General features: G+C 37.8%; 1 protein-coding gene across 1 annotated transcript; it reads right to left on the reverse strand.

Moving 5' to 3' along the window:
- Positions 1–929: 929 nt before the first annotated feature.
- Positions 930–27,476, reverse strand: c20h6orf89 (chromosome 20 C6orf89 homolog). The gene is made up of 7 exons (XM_052035035.1): positions 27,230–27,476; positions 19,928–20,096; positions 11,955–12,100; positions 9,317–9,477; positions 6,821–6,956; positions 3,526–3,658; positions 930–1,877 (listed from the first exon to the last, which is right to left on the reverse strand). Exons 1-7 carry the CDS (start codon positions 27,416–27,418, stop codon positions 1,795–1,797), a joined length of 1,017 nt encoding a protein of 338 aa, XP_051890995.1. The 5' UTR covers positions 27,419–27,476; the 3' UTR covers positions 930–1,794.

Genomic DNA, 27,476 nt, shown 5'->3' on the forward strand with positions numbered 1-27,476 from the left:
CAGTATTGTGATTTTCCATAACACAAATCCTTAACAAAAATTGACAAATTTTGTTGTTAGTTTTGTATTTATTTAGTTATTTTTCATAACAAATTCTGTAAGGGCAAATTTCCATTACCTGAACTGCAATAATGTGAAGTACACTGTACTTGTTTTCATTTCACATTAACGTTATGAATTAATCACCATAATACACAAAACTTAAAACACCAGATAACTGCATGAGTTTTATGCAGGCTTGTGCTTCATTACTAGAACTAATGCCTCTTGCCTGGCTTCTCATGATCCTTACAATGTTATTAGATGACCTGCTTCCTAATTCATGCACACCGAGGAAATAAAGGGTTAAGAAATTGTGACCGTACATATATATAATGAAAAAATACCACGCACGCAAGCCCCTGACTCAAGTCCAGGTGGACCAGGTGGTGATTACTGTGTCTGGAACTTGATTGTAAGCCAATTATATTAAACAATAAGTGTGAGGGTTGTCTTTTATCTTAGGCTCCCCAATTGAAATTGGGGTAGTCGCATTGCTTAAGTGTGTGACAAGGACTGTATAAATTGATGTCTGCCCCTCTGTATTGTGGAGACCTCCGATAAAGACTCTCATGCAGAGTCAGAGGAGAATTCTCCCTGGCAGTTAACTGCTAATAAACGCGTTTTAACAGAATTAATCTGTGGCACTGTGTGATTTTGCAGCAGGCAGGAGTGGGAACTTAAAATTGGGATAACAATTGCATGAAGAAATTCTCTAGTGTTTAATGTTATAATATACCAAAAATCGAAATATGTGGATAAACTGCATGTATAAAAATAATGTATTACAAGAGTTCATCACATTCAAATTACTCATTCAGATTGCGAAGAGATTGTATCAAAAAGTTTTCTCCCCATTTATGACTTACAAGAAAAGTGAAAGCCTGCAATAACACTTGAAACATACTTTATTTTGAACAAACCATTAAATTGTTTAAACATTAAAATTTTGATTCAAATATTAGCTTTATCAAAAAACAAGGCAAAATATTTCAAGGATTCTTTTAACTTTACACATATACAAATATAAAAATTATGTACATGGAGAGGTGCTATTAATATTATTACCAATTTTCCAAGTCAACATATTTGATACAAGTACTATTTTGTAAAAGTCAAATAATTTTACACACAAATGTTTTGCCTGAGGCAAAGCAGTTAGTATTGTACTATTATTTTCCTTTCTTGGAGAATATTTTGTCACCTATTCCCCAAAATTTAATATTGTCTTCAGCTCATTCTATTTAATGACCAGTAACTTCTGTTTGTATTCTAAAGAAACAGGTTACTATCAGTCACTTCTCCCTGAAAATATTAATAATTTATTCTGCATCATTAGTTAACTAAGACAACAATCAAAAAGTCAAATGTACATAGATTTTATTTCCATGAGCCTTAATATATTTAACATTTTCTTGAATAATTGTTTACACATAGCCAAAGAGGATTACTAGAAAGTGAAAGACATCTGGAACTCAAACTACATTGGACTTTTCAAAAGTCAATGACATAGAGACAACACTTAGGAATTTTGTGCAATGCAGTCAATGGATTTCAAAGTGATAGTCCAGGTGTAAAAATTGAATTCTAACTTTGGAACGCGAATCTAAACTCACAAGTGCAGATTAGTCATGATCTTTAATTTGTGGTGCAGGTTCAAAGGGCTGAGTAGCTCACTCCTGCTTCCAATTTAAATCTTGTTAAAAATGGCATTTTTGCACAGAACCAATGTAACATAATCAATAGCATCCTTAATTAGATGGATCCAACACAAATAATGACAGTTTGCTCTCCAGTTGGTGAAATGGTCATCTGCCAATAATTTGAATTGGCAAAAACTGCAAAACAGTATTTTAAAATAATCAAATAAATGAAGTTAATACAGTGTAACAAATAAACATCACATCTCTTTTCTCCACCACATGAAGTAGTTTAGTTGAATAGTATCAATGAACTTAAGTATATAAGGGAAGAAAAATCTAAGTGTTGAATAAGGTGAAATTAACAAATGGGAAGAAGCACAAATGGACAGTAAATACTGTCAACAGTCTGTTGGACAGCATGGCACTTTTCTTTAAATACATTGTAATAGAATCATTTTTGTGGTTTGTACAGAACGAGCATAGACTGTGGGAAAGACTTAGGAGATGGATGGCAGTTTGGCCATATTGCAGAATTCTAACAACAGTAAGAAACTTATTGTTTGACCATGAGCAATGCACTTTATTTAGCATGGTCTTTTGTTTATCTTAATAATAAAAGCAGTCTGTAGAATAAGGACTGGCATTGTGCCAACACAACAAATAATTTTACAAACCACCTCAGGCTGCTTGCAATTGTGTGTGCAGGAATTTTTGATCCCAAGAACAATGCAAACAAAAATGTTCTTTCTGTTATTTAAATTAAATCTTCCATCAAACAAAATAGATATTTTGTATCTCAATACTTTCAAATTATGGTATTAAAATTACTGGTAAAAGATTAAATTATTCCAATTCCTACATTCAGCTCAAGCCAATAGTGAATAAGTTTGTTGAAAAGCAGCATATTAAGTTTATCAATATATATCTTTTTGATATTCATGTTTTTTTCATCTATAACCCCATTAGTTTACTGGGAAAAAGGAACCAGGAGTTAGTTATCATCCAAAATCTTTTAATAGTCTGGTCATTTCAATTGTGTACATGAGTTACACATTGTAGAAATCTATAGCCTAGACTTTCCATTGATATTAGTGTATGAAACAGGCAGTGTGTCTGATTTAATCAGAGACAACAGCATCTATTGCTAAATTCGGACACAAATTTAATCCATTTCAAATGAGGGATCTTCTGACATTTGTGCGATTTGGATGTTCATACAATTGGCCAATTGTGAACCAGGTGCACAGCATCAGTGATTGGTAGAGCACTTTAAAGAAAAGATGAAGAGGAATCTGTCCCAGAGCATTCAGGTACAGCTGTTCACAATCCATTAGTGAAAATATAATATTTAGGTAGAGAAAAAACATTGATAGTCAGCTGTCAACCACCTGTTTCTTTTGTTGTGTTACACTCACATAGCTGTCATCATCACACTAGTGCAAAACCTGGTGATGGCTGTTTCATTGTTGGTACTGGTGAGGAAGCAGAATTCTCTGCACATGTACCCCATATCCCCACCCCCCCCCTCTCTCTCTCTCTCTCTCACACACACACACACACACACACACACACACACACACTCCCCAGTTGAGTTGTGGAGTAGAAAGAATGAAAGCTTAAACCAAGACATCTTCTAGAATTATTTAAAATAGAATCAAAGCAAACTGCAATTGAATATAACAAGTTTGTAAAAAAAAAAAAAATTCACGTTTAATTAAAATGGACTGCAGCCTTTAAATGGTGCCCATCTCCTTTGCTGGTGACTTGGGAAAAAGGACAACACATCCATTCACATGGAATATGAAAACAAGGAGAACACAAAAAAGTCAATTTTACTACCTACCAATATCACCTTCACCCAGCCGGACTAAAAAGGAACCACACTGTTGTGCACATTTTTCAGAGGCTTTGATCTGAAGTTTCAGATTACCTCTCCCTACAATCAGCCAGCTGTTCTCTATCTGGAGCTGGTGGGACTACAAAAAAAAACAAAAAAAAGAGACAAAAATCAAGTAGCATTTAAAAGTCAAGTAAAAAATGCATTTTACAGTCTATTTTCCTTCAAAAAAAATCACGAGTTACATTACTCCCCTAAAGCAGATGATTCATTTAAATAAAACAATAATATTTAACTCTGCTACTTTTACTTACACTGTCAGATAAAAATTAGAGCATTAGAGATAAAAATTATATCTTTCTTGAATTATTATAATTTGCTAACTACAGAGAGCTCAGTTTTGCCTGGATAACTCTATACATAAATCTACACTTTAAATATTTTTATTTTTAGATACTGCAACTGCTCCAGAATTTCCTCAAAATGGGGCAACTGTTAAACGATGCCTTTTTAAAAGCTGATCTTACAATTACAGTGGCAAATTCTGCCAGGACTATCTAAGCATCACATACTATGAACTAAAAAAATTGTGTTAAATAGACAGAAATTAACATGAACAACCAGGACCCAAAGACAGCCCAAAACTGAATTTTCATATGTGAAAAGAAACTGATTCAAAGTTTGAAGCCATCTAACCACTCTTACGTTAACCACACAATGCAATCATGGAAGTTCCAATATTGAAATTTTAAAGATAACTCATTCTTTAGAAATACATACCGAGATACAGAAAGTACAGTGTAACTTTTAATGAAGAAAAATCAACCAAAACCTGGCATTAAACACCATGGGTTGAACATACTTACCTTGTGTCTGATCCTGCTCTACAAGCATAATCCAAGTTCAGATCTCCAGTTTTGTTTTTGCATGAAATGGAGCTACATGACTTATGGACTCAGCAACAGTTTCATTTTAGTGGTACAAAAAGTAATTTCAGTTCCATTAAACCAAAACTTCATCATGCTACAGAAAATGCAGGATATAATCAGAAGGTCGGGGGAGAAGGGGGGGGTGGGGGAGATATCTCAAGTCAAAGACCTTTTTAGCGGAAGTGAAAACTTAGTTAAAAAACAAGTTTTTGAGATGCAGAGGAAATGGTGATTCAGGGTGATGGGGGAAAAGAGGCAAGATCAGAGGCAAGTTTCTGATAGGCTGAAAGGGAAAGGAGATTAAATGATGAGAAGAAATGCCATTTAATCTTTCCTGTTTTCCTTTCTAGACCTCTTTTTGTCATCTCCCCCCTTCTCTTCCTCTTAAAACTGGCTTTATCTCTAACTATTCCCACTTTTGATGAAAGGCTATTAACCCGAAATACTAACTGCATTCCTGTCTCAGATGCTACATGCATTTTCTGGTTTTATTTAAGATTTCCAGCATGCACAGTATTTTGCAAATTTCAGTAAATTTCACTTGTATTTAGAAAATAAACAAAAGGAAAACAAAACTGCCTGTATTGACAGTTTTAAATCCATCTTATTCAAATTGTCTTATCTGTGAAAATAAAACCAAATGCAAGGTATACAAATGTACCTCTCGAAAGAAAAATAGTCACCCCCATTTGACCTTGTCCACATGACAGCACTAATTTATAAAGCTTACATGAAATGTCAGCTATAGGGCAATACTTTGTACCTTCACTTCAGTAGCTTTTACTAAGTAGTACAACTGAATTTAATGAACAGCTTCCGAGGAAAAAGAATGTTGTTGCAATGGATCACATGGTCACAAATTGCATGTTTAGCCACGCAATTTCAAGGCTGTAAACTTAAAGTAAATCATTCTACTTACCTGCTTTCTCTCCATATTCCTTAACACCTGAAAGCTCACTCGATCTGCCATGAACTTTTAAATTAATCCAGCATTCCCTCATGACCAGATGAAACTTTGATCTTATGCCTAACACCAACAAATGACTACCTATTTTCATCTTCATAACATTGCCCCAAGTCTGTCTCTTTGTATTTGCTGAAACTCTCAAATTCAATTTTGTTACATCATGAATTGACCATTCCAATGCACTTCTAGCTGGTCTTCCTCATTCTACTCTCTATAAACTTGAGGTCAACCAAAGCTCTGCTATTGATGTCCTAACTCATACCAGATAACATTCATCCAACTTATTTTGCTGGTGACTTTCTTTATTTATGGATAACCAATTAAAAAAAATCTCATCAACATTTGTTAATTCTAGAGCCTGAAGGTATCTGTGCTCCACTAGTTCTGGCCTCTTGCTTCAAATTCAATTGCAACACCATTTGCAACCATGAGTTTAAATGCCAAAGCCTCAAGCTCTGGAACACCCTCTCAAAGTTTTTATTCTTTTATTCCTCCTTTAAGATACTCTTCAATCCAAAAACAAGTTTTTGATCATCTCAGCAATAACCCATTAAGTGGCTTGACACCAATTTTATGTTTGATATGAAGACCCTGGGATATTTTGGTCATCCTACCCTAATTTACACAACTTACTACTTCTCATCACATGCCTTCAGTTAAACAGCCAGATATTACTTCAAAAACATTCACATGTGGAGAAAACCGAGGCCCTCAGGACAGAAATATCATACGTTTATCAGGAGTTTGAACACTTCCTTTGTTATTACCCCATGATTTGCTGCCAAATGACTCCAAAGAATATCATAATTTCTGCATCTCTTGTCACTTTCTTCCTATTCTTTACTTACTTTTTGCAGCTCTTCTCGTGTTCTGGAGTGCGACTTTCACTGTGTTAGTGAAAACTTTTTCTCATGCTCTCTCTCTCTTACATTAATTGCTGACCATAGTTGCTTAACTGTACAAGTACAGCTTTTGCCTTTTGAAGATTTATACTGATCTTGTAATGTACTAAATACTTTTCATCTGTATGTTTATACAGGGACAATTCAGCCAGTTTACTTTAATTTAATTTTCCCTTTTAAGTTTAAGTTTATCTTAATTAAATTTGAGACAAAGGTTTCAGATTCCTCCTCCTCTCAAGCTAAACATCAAATTATGGCATTATTCGTAAGACTGGTGAAAACATTAATTCAATGAAGAAATGTATTACAGAAATAATTGTAAAATTAGTCAGCCTTTTGTAAGTTGAGAAAACTGATGAGCAAAAATATGCTCTGCTATTCCAATTTTAAAAATCATGAATGCTTTCATGTAGTAGTTTTATAAGAGGAACAGATAATTAAAGTTTCATTTTCGTTCATTATTCAGCCACAGAGCACAATTCTCTTATTTCAATCTTCCTTACCAGGAGTTGGAATGGAGAACCACGGCTAGGTGTTATTAAACATTTCTTCAAGGACACTTTATTCTCAAAGGGCAACATGCTTGAATTTGGAAAAATTGCTCGTAGAATATGCATTCCATTTATACGCTGTTTTCTCCTGATTATTTTGAGGAAAAGATTAAAATTTGGTTATTGTTCAAAAATACAGGAATACATATCCATTGATGCTTTATTTCTTCAAAATAAGGATCAAATGCCTGAATTGAAAGAACAAAATAAATGAATGTTTTCAGCAATCCACTATTATACCTGTTATAATTTAAAATGGTTGATATGCAGATGGAAGTTAAAGCTAGTAGTACACTTGTAAATCATAATTTTAATTAATTCTTAATTTTTCCCCCACAATATACAAATCTGTTTTCCCCTCCCATCTAAGTGTTCCCTTTGACAAGGGCTCTGTTTGCTGTGTAATTCCGGATTCTAACAGAAAATAGGGTTTCCCAAGATTATGACTTTAGACCAGAGAGTTTTCTTGGATAACCATTTGTGCATAATCACTTGTAGGCAAAAATGGGAAAGCACAAAACATAATACTAACATTTTGGCATGACTTCTGATCAATTATCCTCACCAGGATCATGTGATAAAAAACAGGGACTTGCATGCAAACAAATTTCTGCACAGGATATTTCTGGATTGTTTAGAAATATTTTACCTACTTTCAACTCAAATTCTCACATTATCTTCAGGTATAAAATATAAATGTCCACTAGAAAATACCACAGAATTATGATGTGGTTATTTAGAGGCTAATGGGTGACTATAACCACGTGAAAACAACCATTTATAATCTGCTATTAATCATTACTGATTACCCCTGCAGCCCAACCATTATTATGTGCATTTCTTTGGTTCTAATCCTTTAGTCTTGCCAATAATGTAAGTAATAATTATGTTCGATGATTGGTTCTTAATAGTGTAGCTCTGTCTTATAAATTTATATTTTTTGACTATTACCTGTTCACAAATAATATTTTCAAATAATTATTTAAAAAGACAGATGAGGTAAGATACCAGTGTCTCTATTTCTCTCCATGCAATAAACTTCTGGAAATCATTAAAACATTTATAAAGTCAAACACTATTGTTTCAGTAGGTACATAATGAGTAGTGGGTTGTATATTTACTGACTCACAAAATCAATGTAACAGTTACAAAAATAAAACTCTTTAACATGTCCTCTATGTTTCATTCAAATTTTTTTTAAAGTAAAAAGCAGCAATTAAGAAATTACCCTAGCTTAAGTACTATTGATGGATGCTGACAATACTCAATGCTCATAGTGGAAAGTTGTGGTTGGTTGTTCTGTCCAAACACAAAGAGGTAAACAAGGTAAAAGCATTTAGATTTTTTGAGACGGGTGGAGGCTGCTTAAAATCTTAATACTGAATTTAGAAATTTAACCTATTAAGAATGGCAAATGCAAAAAAAATCAAAGAGCCATTTAATTAATTTGACTGCTTAACAATAAACAGGTCAGAGAATTGTAAATAGATTATATGGACAATTTCAAAGTTAAACACTCACATAAAAGAAAATCAAATGACACAATAAGTAATGACATTTGTAGATAGAAAGAGCTAAGTGATAAAAGGAAGACTTTTAACATAGAATTTTTTTACTTGACCATCACTTTTTGTTGCTAATGACATCTCTTTTGGCCAAAAGATTATAATGCTTTCCAACAATCTTTTTATTCTCTAAGTGTTGCAGGCAAGGCAAATGGCAATACTTCACTGCCCTCCAAAAGGACAGTAGTAAGTGACTGTCATGAATTGCTGCAGTCTGTATTATGAAGTTTTCCCCATATTTGTTTTCAGGTGAAAAGTCCTACTATTTTGATCTAATGGCAATGTAGGAACAGCAATACATTTACAAGTCAGAGTTTGTGCATCTTAAAGGGGAGTTTACAGGCTTACATTGTACCACATGTTTAGTGGAAAGCCTTTTTGCAGTCAGAAGTTGAATCAGTAGCTACATTAGTTATGTTGTTGCTCTGGTTAACTTTCTTGTCAATGGTGATTCTCCAGGATATTGACAACAAAGGGAAATCGTTAGACTCCCTCTTAACAGAAGTAGCTATTGCCCGTACTCACATGGTTTAAATTTTACTTGCCCAGTATTCAGCCCATGTCTGAAATTTCAGAAGGTCTGATAACCTAGTTTTTGATAGTAATCGCTATATTGCCAACCAGGCAATTCTGTAATTGCCAGTCAAGCACTTCCCACTTTTAAATTGATTAACTTCAGTCAAGAAATTGAATTGGACTCAATTTTAGGCATTGGTTACAGGATATCATATGCTGCAGCAGTAATAAAAGAAGGAATATGCTGAGCAGAATTGTTACAAAAGGTAAACAAGAATGGTTTCAAATGGCAGTAAGAAAGTTAAAAAAAAATCCTTGGATTTTGAATTAAGAAGAAAATAACTAGATTCACTATACTTAGTCTCACCAGTGAATAACTAGGTTGGATTCTTCTTCTGGAAATAGGCTGTTTTTATTGACTGTATCTTCAAGATCCCCTCCATCTTCCAGATATACGTCCATGGCTTCCCTATATTCTGTATATAAGTGCTTCAAATCCCCATATGACAATGATGTAGCTGATCCAGTCTAGAGGAAACAGTGGAACAAAAGAATGCAAATTTGATACATGCATCATATTTACAAAAAATATTCAGTTACTTGTAAAAATGCATACAGTAAACCTCAATAATCTGTGCACTCAGCTGTAAGAGAGAAGGATGTAAATGAATCCAAAATTTGCAATCCCATTTATAACCCCACAACTATATGTGTTTATAATCCTGAGCGAACCATTGTACCAATTTGATTGCTATACTGTTTTCTATTAAGTGCATTACTCTGCCCATAGAAGACGGAAGGGGTGGAAGGCTGCTATTCTGGCTGGGGGTCCATGACCAGTGGTATACTGCCATCTTTTATTTGTTTTAAATATATACACACACATACACATTCATACATACATACACACAACTTTGATGAAAATGTAGATGGGGGAATTAGCAAGTTTGCAGATCACACCAAGATTGGAGGAGCTGTGGACAGTGTAAAGGGCTATCAAAGAATACAGCAGGATATAGATCAGTTACAGATATTGGCAGAGAAGTGGCAGATGGAGTTTAATCCGGGCAAATGTGAGGCATTGCACTATGGGAGGTCAAATGAAAGGAGGAAGTATACAGTTAATGGTAGGCCCCTTAATAGCATTGAGGTACAGAAGGATCTTGGGGTCCATGTCTATAGTTCACTGAAAGTGGCTACAGAGTGGATAAGGTGGTAAAGGCAGCATATGGCATGCTTGCCTTCATTAGTAGGGGTGTTGAGTATAAGAATAAGGAAGTCATGCTGCAGCTATATAAAACTTTAGTCAGACCACACTTGGAGTATTGCATGCAGTTCTGGTCACCCCACTTTAGGAAGGATGTGGAATAGGCGCAGAAGAGGTTTACCAGGATGTTGCCTGGATTTGAGGGTATGAACTACAAGGAAAGGTTGGACAAATTTGGGTTGTTCTCCCTAGAGTGTCAGAGGCTGAGGGGAGACCTGATAGAGGTTTTTAAGATTATGAGAGACATAGATAGGGTAGGCGGGTAGACAGTCAGAACCTTTTCCCCAGGGTAGAAATGTGAAATACCAGAGGACATGCTTTTAAGGTTTTGGGGGGGGGGGGGGGGGGGGGGGGGGCAAACTTAAAGGTCATGTGAGGAGTATTTTTTTTCCCCCAAACATAGAGCGTGGTAGGTAACTGCAATGGGTTACTAGGTATAGTAGTGGAAGCAGGCAGTTTGGTGGAGTTTAAGAGGCTTTTAGATGGACATATGAATATGAAGGGAATGGAGGGATATGGATGATACACAGGAAGAGGACATTTAGTATAAATTGGTATCAAGATCAGCAAAATATCATGGGCCAAATGGCCTGTTCAGTGCTGTACTGTTCTATGTTCATTCCTGCTAATCGTGAAACATGAACATGAATCTCGAATAAAACAAAACGATGTCTAACTTTGTTTTCTACCTGAACACAACTGTTCACATTGGATATCTGAATCATTTGATGTAAAGAATCAGTGATTCAAAGGAATACCCCTCTAAAACAGATTTTACTCCCATTTTACTTCCCATCTTAAAATGCATCAGCCCTGTCCTTTTGTTGACGAATACTTAAGGTTCCATCACTGTCCTTTACCTTTCAATACCTTACAATGTGGATACTATTCAGATTAACCTCCACAACCATTTGCAGGCTATTTGATCACAAAGAATCACAGCTGTATCTTGCCTAGTCTGTATCAGCCATCCACAAGGAGCATTCCAAGGAGGCACGATGCAGTCAACAGTATGAATCCCGATTCATGTCCCGACCTCTTACTGCAGTTCAAGTTAATTGTACTGCTAAAATCAATTCCCAATCATAATGGCTCTGCTGCTTGTTGGATAAAATTGCTGTGGTATTTGCTAAAGCCACCAACTTAACTTTACTTAGAACATCCGTACAGTCTAACAAGATCTTTTAGACCATTAAAATATATAATCTCACAACGAGAACCATGCAATATGATTGAATGTGATGTAATTATAGTAACAATAGGCCTTGGTATTATAATTTTGCATTATTTTGAAGATATTAATTAGCTTTAACATTATTTAGCACTAATATCGCACCATAGATGAGCTAGTAATTCCCCCATCACTCTTGATCACTACCATCATTCCTCTCATAAGTAACTGACATTCTCCATAAGTAGACCAAATTTCTTACAAACCAAAGCTTGCCTTTGTTCACTACATCATTTTACATCTTTTAGATAAATTATTTTACAGATACCAAAAATAATCTCCATTGCTAAGAAACTTTTATGCACCACAATGTTTTACAGAAATTTGAGCAGTGATGATTTTTCCTTAAAAAGCTTATTCACTCATTGCAAACACTGTTCAGACATTGGATTCACAACCAAAATTCCAACAATATTGCCTCTTTAAAATCTAGTGGACAATAAAGATTATATATTATTAAAACTTCTCAGAATGAAAACACCAGTATTTAAATCTAAATTATCTCACCTTGATTACAATTGGTTGTATTATTCGATGATTATACTTGGAAATATGTTTCACATCACTCACAGTTCCAACAGTACTTAGGGAAGCACATTCAGTACAGTTGGGTATCAGCTGCTCACATCCTAAATGACCCCATTCATGAAAAGCTGTAAAACACAAAAGAAATTGTCATTACACAATGGAAGTCATGCTTACTTGTTCAGGTATACAGGATCAGGATTTTTTTTTCACAAAATAATTGTACTTTAAAATACAACTAACAAAGCATCTTGCTTTTTCTTCAAGTTCAGCAGTCAAATCCATAGGCTATTTCTCCAGTCAAGAACACTAATATTTTAATTATTAATCTTAATATTTACATTGTACTTCTTTTCACCATTCCTCTGTTATTCTGTTAAAGTGTTTGCCTGTAACTTAGGATTTTTGTTACTGTTGTCTATGCCCTTTTATTTAGTATCTTTCTTCAAGATACAAATCATTCAGAAATAGGCTTGGCAGATATTTATTAGTAAACTTTGACAAATGTTCCCCCCCCCCCCCCCCCCCCCCACATTCACAGATCAGCGAAATAAAACTTCCATTGTTAATAATTGAAATTTATTAATACGTGCACTCCAGTAACCCAGTACTCCAATTTGTATTTTTCTTTTTTGCCAAAATTAACATTACTGCCATATGCACATGGCATCTAAGCATGTATTACTTTTGATGAAATGCGTATTTACTCTTTATATTTGGCAGGTGAGTATACAAATGTTTTGATGGAATAGTTTCAAAATTATTAATAAAAAATGATTTCTGTCAAGCCTATTTAATTGAAGAAACAAAGCCACCAGCACAGTTTAGTGAGACAGTCAATGAACTCGTATTCAGCTAGTTTGGAAACCAGTCATTTGTCCTATTCTGCTTTCAGTCCTCTAACCACTCCTCCATCCTTGTGGCAACATCCTTATTAATTCCATGTCCCATCTTTGAGCAATCTTTCACGTAGCAACTTATCAAAATACTTTGTAGAAGTACACATACGTAACTGTAGTTTCCTATTTCATTGGTGAGATTAAATCCATCCACAGAAATGCATGATAATATACAAATACAGATGTGTTGTTTGTTCCGGATGTCTAGGCTGTTCCAACTGTCCCAAGGGAATTTCATCCTTTATTATGGGTTACAGACAATGGTCCACACAGAGGTAGAATTCACCATATTGTTACCATCATTTTCCCATTTCTTGAACAGAAGATGTGACAATTCATATCCTCCAGAATTTTAGCACAATTCCTGTATCCCATTTGGACTAAATAACTTTTCTCCTTTTAATCTCAATCCTCACGATGCATCATAACAATTGCATTTGACAGCCTATTTTAAAAAAAGATGCAAAATACAAAGCAATGCCATCCTTTCCCAGTACAAGATGGTCTTATGCTTAACTGTAATCAAATCCTTACCCTTTTATTACATTTATAAAAGCTCTTTACACTTTCCTTTCTGCTGACCATCAGTTTTCATCAGTACAATCACTACTTTTCTGTATCTTCTGGACTAGTTTTCCATGATGTGATTTCCCAATAATGATTTATTTTAGAATTGGCATTTTTAGAATCTATTTATCCATAAAGCTCCAAACTTTGATGTACTCCCTTTAGTTACATTTACTCTCTGCAAATATTCCTCACCATTGTGTTACTGTTTAATCCCCAGAGTTACAGAATTTAGAATTGTGCACAGGAAAGAGATGAGACACACACATATGGAAGTGTATATGTGCATACTGAAAGCGGTAAACACTTTTAAGTGAAAGGCAAGCAAAGAGAATTTTTCTTGATTATTTTTGTCCATGTTCAAGTCAATTCATATTCAACGAAGGGGCTTTATTCCAACACAAATGTTTTATATTAGCAATGAAAAGTTAACACCCTTTCACTTAACTGCATATGTGGAAAAGATGATGTCCTATGAGGAATCTGTCCAGCTCTGCACAACAAGAATTGGCTCTAATTTAAATTCTGCTGCATTGACACAGTTCTTGACCTATTGTTCAGTCTGATGTATCTGGCATTACATGTTTTGTTAAAAAGGCAAATGCCACTTTAAAAAAAATTTCAAAGTTTAAAAAAAGCCAACTAAAAGGAAGATAATTCATGGAGAAATTGTAATTTATATATTTAAAAAAAGGGATGAAAACAAAGATGAATTATTGGGAGAAAACTGATGGCCAGGTAATCTTGGGCATTTAAAAAATTCTGTGAAAAAAGCAACAAGACATTTTTTCTTCTATTCTTTTTACAAAGGCTGCTTTTTATTTCAGGCAAGGACTGAACAAGGCTGCATTGTCCAGTCAGTGTCGTAGCATAAGAACGTGCCTCAGAAGATGGTGAATCTCTATAATTCTCTACTCAAGACGGTTGTGGAGGCTAGATCACTGGGGGGTATTTAGAGAGGAGTTTAGATACTTAGTTGCAAAGATCAGAGAAATGGGGAAATGGCACAGGAGATGAGACCCAGGGACAGATCAGCCAAGATTACATCAAATGGCAGGGTGGGCTTGAGAGGACGTGTGGCTTATTTCTGCTCCCATTTTCTTATGTTCTTGCAACTAAATTACAGCTCAAGAGCACTTAGCAAATTGGGTGTAGAAATTTAACTTTTCATCCAAATTGTCAGCATTCTGCAGCAACTTTGTTCCGGTTACCCTCACTGACAAATGTTAATAAATTATACCTCCATTACATTAATAACATTGTTCAATTTTGGACATGTCAAATTATCCGAACCTTTATGCTCAAGCTTTTCTCATTTCATTTCAAAGCTCTTTAGTATACAAATGGAGACATAGAGTACTACAGCACAGAAACAGGCCCTTGGGCCCAGTCTAGTCCATGCCACCTGATCTTCTGCCTAATCCCATCTACCTGCACCCAAACCATATCCTTCCAAACCCCTCCCATCCATGTACCCATCCAAACTTCTCTTAAATGTTACAATTGAACCCACATCTACCACTTCCACTGGCAGCTCGTTCCACACTAGCACCACCCTCTGAGTGAAGACGTTTCCCCTCAGATATTTCACCTTTCATCCTAAACCTATATCCTCTAATTCTTGTCTCACCCAACCTTAGGGTGAATACATGCAGGCTTTTCCCCCTACTATAACCCCTCTATTTTCTATGCCTCTATAAGATCTTCCCTCATTCTTCTGTGCTTCAGGGAATAAAGTCCTGATCTATTCAACCTTTCCCTATAACTCAGGTTCTCAAGTCCTGGCAACATCCTTGTAAATTTTCTCTGCACTCTTTTAAGCTTAATAAGCTAAATATACAAACTAAAAGAAATAAGCCATTCACCCCATCGAGCCTGCTCTGCTATACAGGATCATAATGAATCTTATTGAAACATGCTTGTCAAAATCTATTTATCTCCGTCTTAAAATATTCAAAGTTGCTGCTTTCACTCCCCTTTGAAAAACAGTTCTAAAGAGTCATGATCCTCAGAAAAAACACCTGCATCTCACATCTGCATTAAATGAGTGACTGCTTAATTTAAAACAGTGACCCCTAGTCTTATATTCTCCCACAGTAAGGAAGTCATTCCAACATCCACCCTGTCAAGAACCCTTAGGATCTTGTACATTTCAAGCAAGTTCCACTCTTCTAGTCCTGATCTTCTCTACATGACATGATATCTTCCTGACTTAAAGCACCTAAAACTAAGCACGATGTTACAAGTGCAACACAATTAATTACTTGGATAGATTTAGTATTACCTCTTATGTACTTTGAGTCCAATCATAAAATCTAGACCCAGAATTCTGAGGCAATACAAGCAATACTAAAAAAGGGCAAAAGTCCACGAGATTACTACTTTTCCAGCTCAAAACAAATTAAGATAATTGTGCTCTCTTCAAATACTGGCAATAACTTCAAAGAATTCATATAAACAAGTTGCAAGTCTAAGAAAAATATTTGAAAACTTTATTTACAGAAGCCTGCACATTTTATCTATATTACCCTTCAGAAATGAATGTCAGATCAAAGTCACAACCTGCTACAGGATTTTTATTATTGAGTACCGTTGTTGCTTCAGACTACATAGCATCCTGCAATTTTATTTGGTGAGACTGAAAAATTACTTCCCTTATCAAGCACAGATGATAAATCGTGGAGAACATATAGACAGCAGTCAGCTAGAATAGTTGAAGTTTTACTACTACTAAAAATTGCTGATATCAAACTAAAATAAACTCTTGTAATCATTACAATTATGGCCCAATGGTCTACTTGTTTTTTTTTCTATATATAAAAAGTTAACAAAGAAGTCCAGCTTTCCACTTCAATATGATCGCAAACAGTTTGTTATAGCAACATTGAATGTTTTGCACTTAACTCAAGGACTTGTCTTTCCTTAACATTAGTTCTAAATTCCAATGATAGACACCATCTATAGCTGCACCAAAAGTTAAAGCAAAATGATAGTCATGCAGTTGTGTTCCTCATGCATGATTTACTGTTTCAAATGTGTTACATTACACTTTTAATTTCCAGATGTATTATGTCCAAACCCTAGGAGACTTTTAAACTTCCATGGCTAGAAATGATAACTGTGTTGGAGAACAGCGATGAATCCAAAACAAACATTTAACAATGTTTTCCCACGTTATTACAATTTCAGACCCACAATTAAAATGATGTTTTTTGTTAATCTAAACCTGAACTAAATTCCATTAATAAATTTCCTTCAACCATAAATAATTTGTTACACAACTAGTTACTCTATGCAGTAAGTCCAAATATTGAATAAATAAGAAAATCAATATTTCTTTTGATAGCACCGATAACAGGAGATCAGGAGAGATCCTCAGCTCCTCCAACAGAGCCTAGGATCATTTACACACACAAAAGGCAGCAAATTATTTTGAATGACTGAATTAATGGAACTACTCATAAACTTCTCTGCACTTAAATATCAGCTATGACAATGTGCTCGGACTTTGAAGTGAGCAAATTCCAACTTATAACACAGTGTGCAGTAAATCAGGGGTTAAGCTGTTTAAGAAATTACACAACTAAAGGTAAGGGTCATGCAAACAATATTGGAGAGGGGAAAACAGGACAAAACATGAATAATCATAGGATATGTTGGTATAATATGCAAAATCAAAATACACATGGGCATCTGACCTAAAAATTGCACCCCAGCAAAATACCAGAGAGCTACAGAAATCCAGGAGAAAACCAATGCAAATATTTGAAAAGGTGCCAACATTACTTTGAGTGTTTACCCAACAGATTTAAATACAAGTGTTTATATGGTTTTTTGATTGACAGTTAATTAGAAAAATACAGAAAGTGATGAAACAAATTGCATTAGAAGTATTTTGAAAAAGATATTTAGACTAATCATGATTTTAAAATTTAAATATTCCTACATTCAGACCCGGCTTTACTTATTTCTAAACTTCCTTTAATTTTCTTACCACATTGAGAAAATGGGAAGTCAGGGCTAGCATGAGTCCAGTCAACAGGAAGTATGACCTTATGAAAGTATGAATCAAAAGAACTGCACATGCTGGAAATCTGAACTAAAAACAGAAACTGCTGCAAACACTCAGCAAGCCTCCTATCACAATGAGGCCCAATTCAAGCTTAACAAACAACTCATCTTCTCTATGGACATACTGCAACCTTCCAGACTCAATATTGAATTGTCTGACTTTAGGCAAACTTGTTCTTTTTTCCTGTTTGTATCAGAACTAGATATTTCTGCCAGTCACCCATCAGCCATTTTGGCTCCGTTGTTCTCTCATCATTAGTACAGAATGACCTGCTGGGCACGTCCCATAGCCCTATTGTAAGCAACACGTAACACAAAGAAACATAACCTTCCTCTAACTGCTACATTAACCCATTTGGTCTTAGCCTATTAGAGGTATTCCCTTTGTCCTATCAGTTCTACCCCCCCACCTTCTCTGTAACTTAAAATTATTCTCTTCCAGTTCTGATAAAGGGTTTTGAATCTGAAACATTAACTCTGCTTCTCTTTGGAACAAATACTCTGACCTGCTTAGTATTTCCAGTACTTTTTGTCCATATGAAAGTGTGCTTGATTAAGTTTGCGAGGTTATAACTATATTGACTAGATAAATATGTCTGAAGTTTATATTAAAAAAATCCAATAAGAAATGTAGACTGCCGCAAACTTTGTACAAGTTCATTTTGTAAATGTTTATTTGTGTGTCTTGGATATTAGGCATTGTATCCAGAAGTTGAAAAAGTAGTAAGTCTAAATCATCCAGAAAAATATACAGAATGAAATCCAAATTCCTCTACTGTAAATATTCTTGCAGCTGTTCACAAAGCCCACAAGTGAAGGCAGGGGAACAGGAGTACTGTGCATTTGCTCATCAACAAGGGTGCCAAACTTAGAAATAGAGAGGAAAATGGAGTATTTCTACTTCCTACAACAGTGGTTCCTATGAAATGCTGCCAAATCTAGGGTCTGTTTCTGTCTTGATACCATAAATACTCACATTATAGCTGCCCCTTTATACTAGTAAACTTAAAACACTGCACAAGGACAAAAATCTTCTTTTTTGTAAGTCCTCACTCTTTTTCCCCGGCTACTTCAATTTTTCTTCCCCATCTCTCCCTCACCTTCATTTTAATCATAAAAATCATTCACTTGGTTTCTATCTGCCTAGTTTCATATCTAATACTCTAATATTCAGTCTCCCATTCTGATCAAGAACAAATATTTTAAGATGCAAAAATGCAAAATCTTCAGTCCTTTAAGCAGGAATATTGATTCCAAGGATAATATTATTTACTGACCATGCCTTATATTAAAATAATTTATGTTTCAGATAATCTCTCCTCCGTAACATGTACCTAACGACATAATAGAAAACAGATTCAAACAGATGTTTACAATGCAATTCACGACTCAGTGACAATCTGATGGATGTCTCAGAGCAGTGTGGATGCTCAGTCCTTAAGGACATTTAAGACTTGGATCAATAGATCTTTTAGATATAATGGAGGTGCCCAAGAATTTACTAACAGAGTTCAGGAAAGTTTGTCTCTGCTTCATTTCTGTGCATCCATCCAATGTGGAATCTGCAGATTCTGCCACAGGTAGGACATACACAGTGAATGGCAGGGTCCTGGTGAGTGTTGTACACAGAGAAACCTAGGGGTACAAGTACATAGTTTCCTGGTGACACAAGTAGGCAAGGTGGTGAAGAAGGCACATGGCATGCTTGCCTTCAATGGATGGGACACCAAGTTCAAGAGTTGGGATGTCACGTTACAGTGGTACAAGATGTTGATGAGACCACACGTGGAATAATGTGTGCAGTTCTGGTCGCCATACCATAGGAAGGATGTGATTAAGCTGGAGAAGGTGCAGAAAAGATTCACAAGGATGTTGCTGAGACTGGGAGGCCCGAGTTATGAGGAGAGACTGGATAGGCTGGGACTGTTTTCGCTGGAGCGGTGAAAGCTGAAGGGTGACCTTATACAGGTTTATAAAATCACGAGGGGCAGAGATAAGATAGATTGTCAGTCTTTTTCCAAATGCAGGAAAGTCTAAAACTGGAGGGCATAGGTTTAAAGTGAGAGGGGAAATATTTAATGGGGACCTGAATGGCAGATTTTTCCATATAGAGGGTGGTGGGTATTTGGAAGGAGCTGCCAGAGGCAGAAACAATTACAATATTTAAAAGACATTTGGTCAGGTACAAGGATAGGAATGGTTTAGAGGGATATCGGCCAAATGCAGGCAAATGAGACCAGCTCAGGAAGACACCTTGGTTGGCACAGACGAGTTGAGCTGAAGGGCCTGTTTCCATGCTGTATATCTCTATGACTCTAAGCTTTCTCGTTAAACATTTGAAAATCTAAATATATTCCACATGGTTGCACAAATTTCATATGCACACTGTGACCTTCAGCAAGGTTTCAAATATATTACCTTCCAGATTGTACTTCTTCGCAATAGGTAGGTGTAAAAGACGGACATGACCAATTATTGGATTCTTCCAATTCTGATCTTCTGTAGCTTTACTTTGGTAATGCGATCTGCCATACAGACTGATAAAGGAACAGGCTGCTATTATAAGGAGCCCCAGGGCAACCACAATCTGTCAGAAGGTAAAGCAGATAATTTCATTCCATCAAAATTTGAAATTACAATATTTGTTAACTTAAGCAAATTAACAAGGATCATATTTCTACTTTTGACAGACAATTTATCCAATTTGCAACCTCAAAATCTATGATGCTTGGTATTCCACTTCAGTAATAGATTTTCTACTGCAAAAGTGAGTTATGGATTTTTAAAAGCATAAAACATGCACAGATGCCTGAAACTGCAACTTTTCACAACTATTCAAAATACCTATTCATTACTTCCTTCACATGAAAATAGTTCAGCCTTTAGAACTAGAAAACAGATTACTTAAAAGGTCTGCTTACATTCAGTCCACAGATAAGGACTGTTGTACTAATATTCTCTGCCATAAAATAGTTAGACCATGCCCAATGGGCCCCCAGTTTATCTTGCATTACTCACAATGTCCTCTCACTATCTTGATATTACCTCAGTCCTAAATTCTATTTGCCCCTCCATGTTTCTCTTATTCCCCACATTAGATTTTCTTTTTCCTATTTATTCCCTCCATTCCACCTCAGATTTCCTTATTTATTGGCTCTCCCATTCTTTCTCTTGTACAATTAGCAGATGAATCCCTCTCTTATGCATTTAACAGGTGAAATTATTGCATATATTCAAATGATACTTTCACTCTAGGTAAAATCATTTTGCTATGTTTGATGTGCAATGCAATCCAATCTGTGCTTGTGAAAGTAGCAGTGGTCATTGTTCACTTTTATCTTTATTCTTTACCAGCAATCAGTTCACAATGATTTATTACATTCCTCCAAGATATTTCTACCTGTTTCATTAACAGTAAATATTTAGAAATTCCATTCCACATTAATAAAAACAAACGGTAAACATCCAGGAACATTACATAGTTTTAATCCTAATGAGATTTAAAGCATACCAAGTAGCACAATTAAATCTGTTTTGTTTATAACGGTTATTTCAATGTTAACAAAGTTTCTCTCTCTAATCAAGTGTTTTATAAAACTGAAGTATCCTTCCCTTCCAACTTGATGCTGGATGATACCAGAAAAGAATAACTGACACATTTACCATCAAGCAATCACATGATATTCACTACACAGGAAAAAAAGAGGACATTACCATATTTACAATCAATTCCATTTTTAAAGTATTGCAGGGAGCACGTTCTCACTGTCTGCTTGACTCATTATCAGGCTGATAGGCAAAGCTCCTATACAGCACTCACATGCATTCAGGAAACATTTCACACCCACTTCCCATCATAAATAATTTAAAATTCTGTAAACCCATTTAAAAATATCTCTAAAATTTGGATCAAGAATAATGATTCAGCTGTCTTCAGGAAATCAGTTTTTTTCCCAAATGTTAAACATTTCTGATGAAACTATGCACCTGAAAAACAGCTAATGTATATGCTTTGAGAAGAATCCTTGAAATCACAAGAGGTTTACTATACAGATGTAGGCTATTTGGCCTATTGTTGTTTTTAAAATTCACTCATGGGATGCAGTCATCCCTAATTACGCTTGAGAATGTAGCAGTGAGCAGCCTTCTTAAACCACTACAAGCCTTATGATTAACACACTTCCAAGCTGCTTTTCAGTAGCAAGTTCTAGAATTTTGATACAGCAAATAAGGTAATCTTGATTTTAATTTATTCAGTTCTTTCATGATTTGGACAGTACTGGCAAGTCATTATTTATCAGCATCCCTAAATGCCTTTGACAAGGTATTAGTCAGCCAACTTCTGAAACAGTTGCTGTCCTTCTGGTGAAGATACTCCCACGATTCCTGTGGGCAGGGAGTTCCAAAATGATGAAAGGACAACAATATATTTCTAAATTAGAATGGTGTATAACTTGGAGGGAAACATGCTGTTGACAGTGTTCTTGTGCAACCTGCTGCCCTTATCCTTTTAGCTGGTAAACACTACAGGTTTAGGAGGTGTTAATATACTTTCAAAGTAGGACAGTGGTATAGCTGTGAGAAGGAGTAAGTGTTCAAGATGACGAATGGGGATTCAATCAAAGGGGTTGCTTTGTCCCAGATCATGTCGAGTTTTGAGTACAGTTGGAAGTACACTCAGATAAACAAGTGGAAGATATTTCAGAATCCTAACTTGAAGATAGTGTCTATGTCTCTCTTCCAGAGGAATACAAAACATCCCCCATTCTTCTCATCAGTGTTTGGTAAGTTGGTTTATTATCATCACATGTACCGAACTACTGTGAAAAACTTGTCTTGCATACCATCCATACAGGTCAATTCATTACAACAGTGTATTGAGGTAGCACAAGTTAAAACAATAACAGAGTGCAGAATAAAGTGTTACAGTACAAAGTGCAGTGCAGGTAGACAGTAAGGTGCAAGGTCACAATGAGGTAGATCGTGAGGTCAAGAGTCCATCTTACTGAACTAGGGAACCATTCAATAGTCTTAAAACAGCGGGATAGAAGCTGTATCTTCCTCTACTTCAAACATACCCAAGCTGACAAGAAAAAAATATCCAATCCAATTCCAGTTCCCACTACTACTACTACTATAACCTGGTATCTAATTGTTCAGAAATCCCAATGGTATGGCATCTGGCTCACTCATTAGTACAAAAGTTCCTGTTATCCACAGACCTGTGAGGTTAGCCGTGTATTACTAGGAGCGTGGGCCAGGTGTGCTGCCAGAGCTGGGATTGGGGCTTGGAACACTGGGATCAGAAGTTCTCCAGCCAGAGCTGAGGTCCTGAGTGTGGGCCAAATGTGAGGCCAGAGTTGGGGTCTGGAGGACTTGTATGCTTCAACTTGTTTGACAGGATGAAACATACAAGCTGAAACTTACCAGTAAAACTCAGAATTCTGTTTCCTACACTCCCTTTAAACTCACTGGGGCTCAGTTTCTCACTCTCTTTAAATTCATCAGGTTAACTAGAAAATTTACTATACTAATCATCTGACACCACCAAACTCCCGAGGATGCCAGATTATCAGCACATCAATTGTTCATATAAATCATTTTATAAAGAGCCCTGGTGAGTCCTCATCTGAAATTCTACATACAGGTATGACCTCCCCACATAAGGAAGGGTATAATTGCAAAGAAGGAACTGCAATTAAAGTTCACTAGAACAACTTTTGGAATGACAGATTCATTATACAAGGGAAGTCATAAAGTCATTGAGCATTACAGCACAGAAACAGGCCCTTCAGCCCATCTAGTCCATGCTAGCCTGGTTTTCAGCCTAGTCCCATCTACCTGCACCCAGACCAGAGCCCTCCAAACCTCTCAATCATGTACCTATCCAAACTTCTCTTAAATGTTACAATTGAACCGGTATCCATCACTTCCACTGGCAGCTCATTCCACACTTGCACCACCCTGAGTGAAGTAGTTCCCCCTCAGACTCCCCTTAAATATTTCACCGCTCACCCTAAACCTATGACCTCTAGTTCTAGTTTCACTCAACCTGAGGGGGAAAAAGTCTGCATGCATTCACCCTATCTATACCCCTCATAATTTTGTATACTTCTACAAGATCTCCCCTCATTCTCCTGCGCTCCAGGGAATAAAGTCCTAACCTAGTCAACCAATCCCTACAACACTGGTCCAAGTCCCGGCAACATCCATGTAAATTTTCTCTGCACTCTTTCAAGCTTATTGATATCTTTCCTGTAGGTAGGTGACCAGAACTGCACACAATACTCTAAATTTGGTCTCACCAACATCTTGTACAACTTCAACATAACATCCCAACTCCTGTACTCAATGCCCTGATTCATGAAGGCAAATGTGCCAAAAGCTCTTTTTATGACCCTATCTACCTGTGATGCCACTTTCAAGGAATTATGGATCTGTATTCCCAGGTCCCTTTGTTCTACTTCAGTGCCCTACCATTCACTGTGTAAGCCTTACCCTGGTTTATCCTCCCAAAGTGCAACACCCTACACTTGTCTGCATTAAATTCCATCTGCCATTTTTCAGCCCATTTTCCCAGCTGGTCCAGATCATTTTGCAAGCTTTGATCGTCTTCCTTACTGTCCACTACGCCCCCAATCTTGGTGTCATCTGCAAATTTGCTGATCCAATTTACCACAATATCGTCTAGATAATTAATATAGATGATAAACAACAACAGACCCAGCACTGATCCCTGCGGCATACCGCTAGTCCCAGGCCTCCAATCAGAGAGACAAATATCTACTACCACTCTCTGGCTTCTCCCGCTAAGCCAACATTGAATTCAATTGACTACTTCATCCTGAATGCCAAGCGACTTAACCTTCTGGAGCAGCCTCCCATGCAGAACTTTGTCAAAGGCCTTGTTAAAGTCCATGTGGACAATGTCCACCGCCTTCTCTTCATCAACCTTACTGGTAACCTCCTCGAGAAAACTCTAAGATTGGTTGGACATGACCTGCCACGCAAAAAGCCATGTTGACTACCCCTAATCAGGCCCTATCTATCCAAATACTTGTATATCCTCTCCCTCAGAATACCTTCCAATAATTTAAGCATGACTGACATCAGGCCCACTGGCCTATAATTTCCCAGCTTATTCTTAGACCCTTTCTTAAACAACAGGACAACATCAGCTGTCCTCCAGAACTTCACCCGTGGCCAAGGATGTTTTAAATATCTCTGCCAAGGCCCCTGCAATTTCTGCACTAGCCTCCCACAAGGTCCGAGGGGACACCTCGTCAGGCCATGGGGATTTATCCACCCTATTTCACCTCAAGACAGCAAGTACCTCCTCTTCCATAATCCGGATACGGTGCATGACCTCACTACTCTCTTTTCCTCAGTTCTAGACTCTGTGTCTGCCTCCTGAGTAAATACAGATGCAAAAAATCCATTTAAAATCTCCCCCATCTCTATTGGCTCCACGCATAGATGACCACTCCGATCTTCAAGAGGACTAATTTTGTCCTTTTGCTCTTAGTATAGCTATAAAAACCCTCCGGATTCTCTTTCACCTTGTCTGCCAGAGCAACCTCATGTCCTCTTTTAGCCCTCCTGATTTCTCTCTTAAGTGTTCTCTTGCATTTCTTGTATGAAACTAAGCAGACAAGGCCTGAACGCTGAGTCTAGAAAAGGTGATGTTGAAAATTCTTAATTGAGAATATTAAATTCTTAAGGGGCTTGACAGGATAGATGTGGAGTTAATGGCTGGAATGTTGAGAGCAAAGGGTCATTGTCTCAAAATAAGGGGTCAGCCATTCCAGATGTGGTGAGGAGAGGCTACCGAATCTTAGGAATTCTCTACCTACAAGGCCTATAGAGGCTCAGTTACTGAATATAAACTACAGAACAATCTACAGATGTTTAGACATTAAGAGAATCTAGGGATATGGGGTTAGTGCAGGGAAGTGGTTGCTAAGATAAAAGGTTAGCCATAATCTAAATGAATGAGTAATTGGGCATGAGTCCCCAAATGACTCCTGCTTCTACTTCCTGTCTTCCTACACTCAGTGAGTACTTCCATCTCTTTGCGTAAACTCCAAATGTCTACCACTCTCTGAACAAAAATAAATTTTTAGCTCTCTCTCCCTTAAACTTTCCACAAATTGCCCTGATCCTGACCCAGGAATATTGACTTCTCTCCTAAGAGAAAAATGTCCTCCCTTGGATGACACTGCAGGTAGTGCTGCTGCCTTACACCGCCAATGACCCAGGTTTGATTCGAACTTGTGGTGTTGTCAGTATGCAGTCTTCCCATGACGACAAGGGTTTCCCAAAGATGCTTTGGTTTCCTCCCACATTCCAAAGATGTGTTGATTGTCAGGCTAATTGTTCCTAGTGTAGGTGGGTAGTAGGAGAATCAAGGGGTGTTATTGGGCATGTGAGAAAGAATAGGAAGCAGGGAAAAAAGTGTGGAGGGGGCTGGAATGGAAATGCTCTGACAACTGGCATTGAATCAATGAGCAACACTCCTATGTTGTAAGGAAATGTGAGAAATGGAGTACATAGACCCCCATAATTGTGCACCTTTCAATTCTCTTACTGGTTTGTTTTCTAGAAAATGTTTAGAAAACATATTGATTTGATTTTTAGTATTTGATTTACATAGCTATTTCAAGCCATTAAATGGTACACAAGGGCATTTCAAAATATTTACTGGAGACACAAGAGAGCAAAGATGATGGAATCTGGAGATTGTTCCTCCAGCAGATTGTTTGTATTGCTTAAAATATTTACTAATTGTCTTTACATGTTTTACAGCAGCCATCTACCATTCCCCAACACAAATTATAAAGTTAATAAAGGGCATGGTTAGATCCTCCGCCATTCTATCTTCTTAATCACCCACTCAACAGGTTTTTAGCCAAACGTACTTCCCTTTGTTAGGAATCAGGAAATGAAAGTCGACCGTACATAACTAATAATTCTTCACAAACTTTCTACGTTTGACTATAAAGCTCCAGCCAAAGTCCAGTGGCTTCGCAAGGGAGGGGTAGCGGAAAGGTGTTTAAAACTAGTGATTAACAACAAACCCAGTTAGAGTGAACCCATGGAAAACTGTGACCAGTTGTGGGCGGGCAGGACCTCTGGTCGCCGTCTGCCTCCCTGGGATGTCCAAACGTAACCGGCCACCACCACCACCACCCGCCCCCCCCCCCCCCCCCCGTGTTACCTAGCACCCGTATCCCTCGGTACCTCTAAGCCGCCCCGCGTCCTCTCCCCTCCCGGGCGCCCCACGTCCCCGGACGGCCGGAGCCCCGCGTCCTCTCCCCTCTCAGCCGCCCCACGTCCCCGGACGGCCGGAGGCCCGCGTCCTCTCTCCTCCCATCCCGGGCGCCCCACGTCCCCGGACGGCAGGAGCCCCGCGTCCTCTCCCTTCCCATCCCGGACGGCCGGAGCCCTGCGTCCTCTCACCCCCCCCCCCTCCCTCCCTCCCTCCCTCCCAGGCGCCTCACGTCCCCGGACGGCCGGAGCCCCGCGTCCTCTCCCCTCCCATCCCGGGCGCCCCACGTCCCCGGACGGCCGGAGCCCCGCGTCCTCTCCCCTCCCATCCCGGGCGCCCCACGTCCCCGGACGGCCGGAGCCCCGCGTCCTCTCCCCTCCCATCCCGGGCGCCCCACGTCCCCGGACGGCCGGAGCCCTGCGTCCTCTCCCCTCCCGGGGCCGCTCTCTCACCTTCGCCGCCGCCACCAACCGAGGGTATCTGCGGGCTTCCCTCTGCGGCTCATTGGTCTCCAGGATCTGGGCCACGAACCTCTCGATGTCGCGCTCGGACATGCCATAGCGCTCGCCGGACTGCCGCAGCACCTCCACGCTGTCCGCCAGCTTCTCGTAGATACATGGCTCACTCGGGCCGGCGCCCATCTTCCGCCATCACTACCGGCGCTCAGCCTCAGCCACACCCCCCCGGCAGCACTTTCGA

This window comes from Pristis pectinata, chromosome 20, assembly GCF_009764475.1.
Source record: "Pristis pectinata isolate sPriPec2 chromosome 20, sPriPec2.1.pri, whole genome shotgun sequence".
NCBI lineage: Eukaryota > Metazoa > Chordata > Chondrichthyes > Rhinopristiformes > Pristidae > Pristis > Pristis pectinata.

Excerpts from the sequence above, each read along its gene's own strand:
- c20h6orf89 (XM_052035035.1), bottom strand. The coding sequence starts at position 27,418 with ATGGGCGCCGGCCCGAGTGAGCCATGTATCTACGAGAAGCTGGCGGAC. Across the intron at positions 12,101-19,927 it reads GAAGAAGTACAATCTGGAAG|CTTTTCATGAATGGGGTCAT; the intron begins GTAATATATTTG and ends TGTGTTTTACAG. Across the intron at positions 9,478-11,954 it reads TACAACCAATTGTAATCAAG|ACTGGATCAGCTACATCATT; the intron begins GTGAGATAATTT and ends TGTTTCCTCTAG.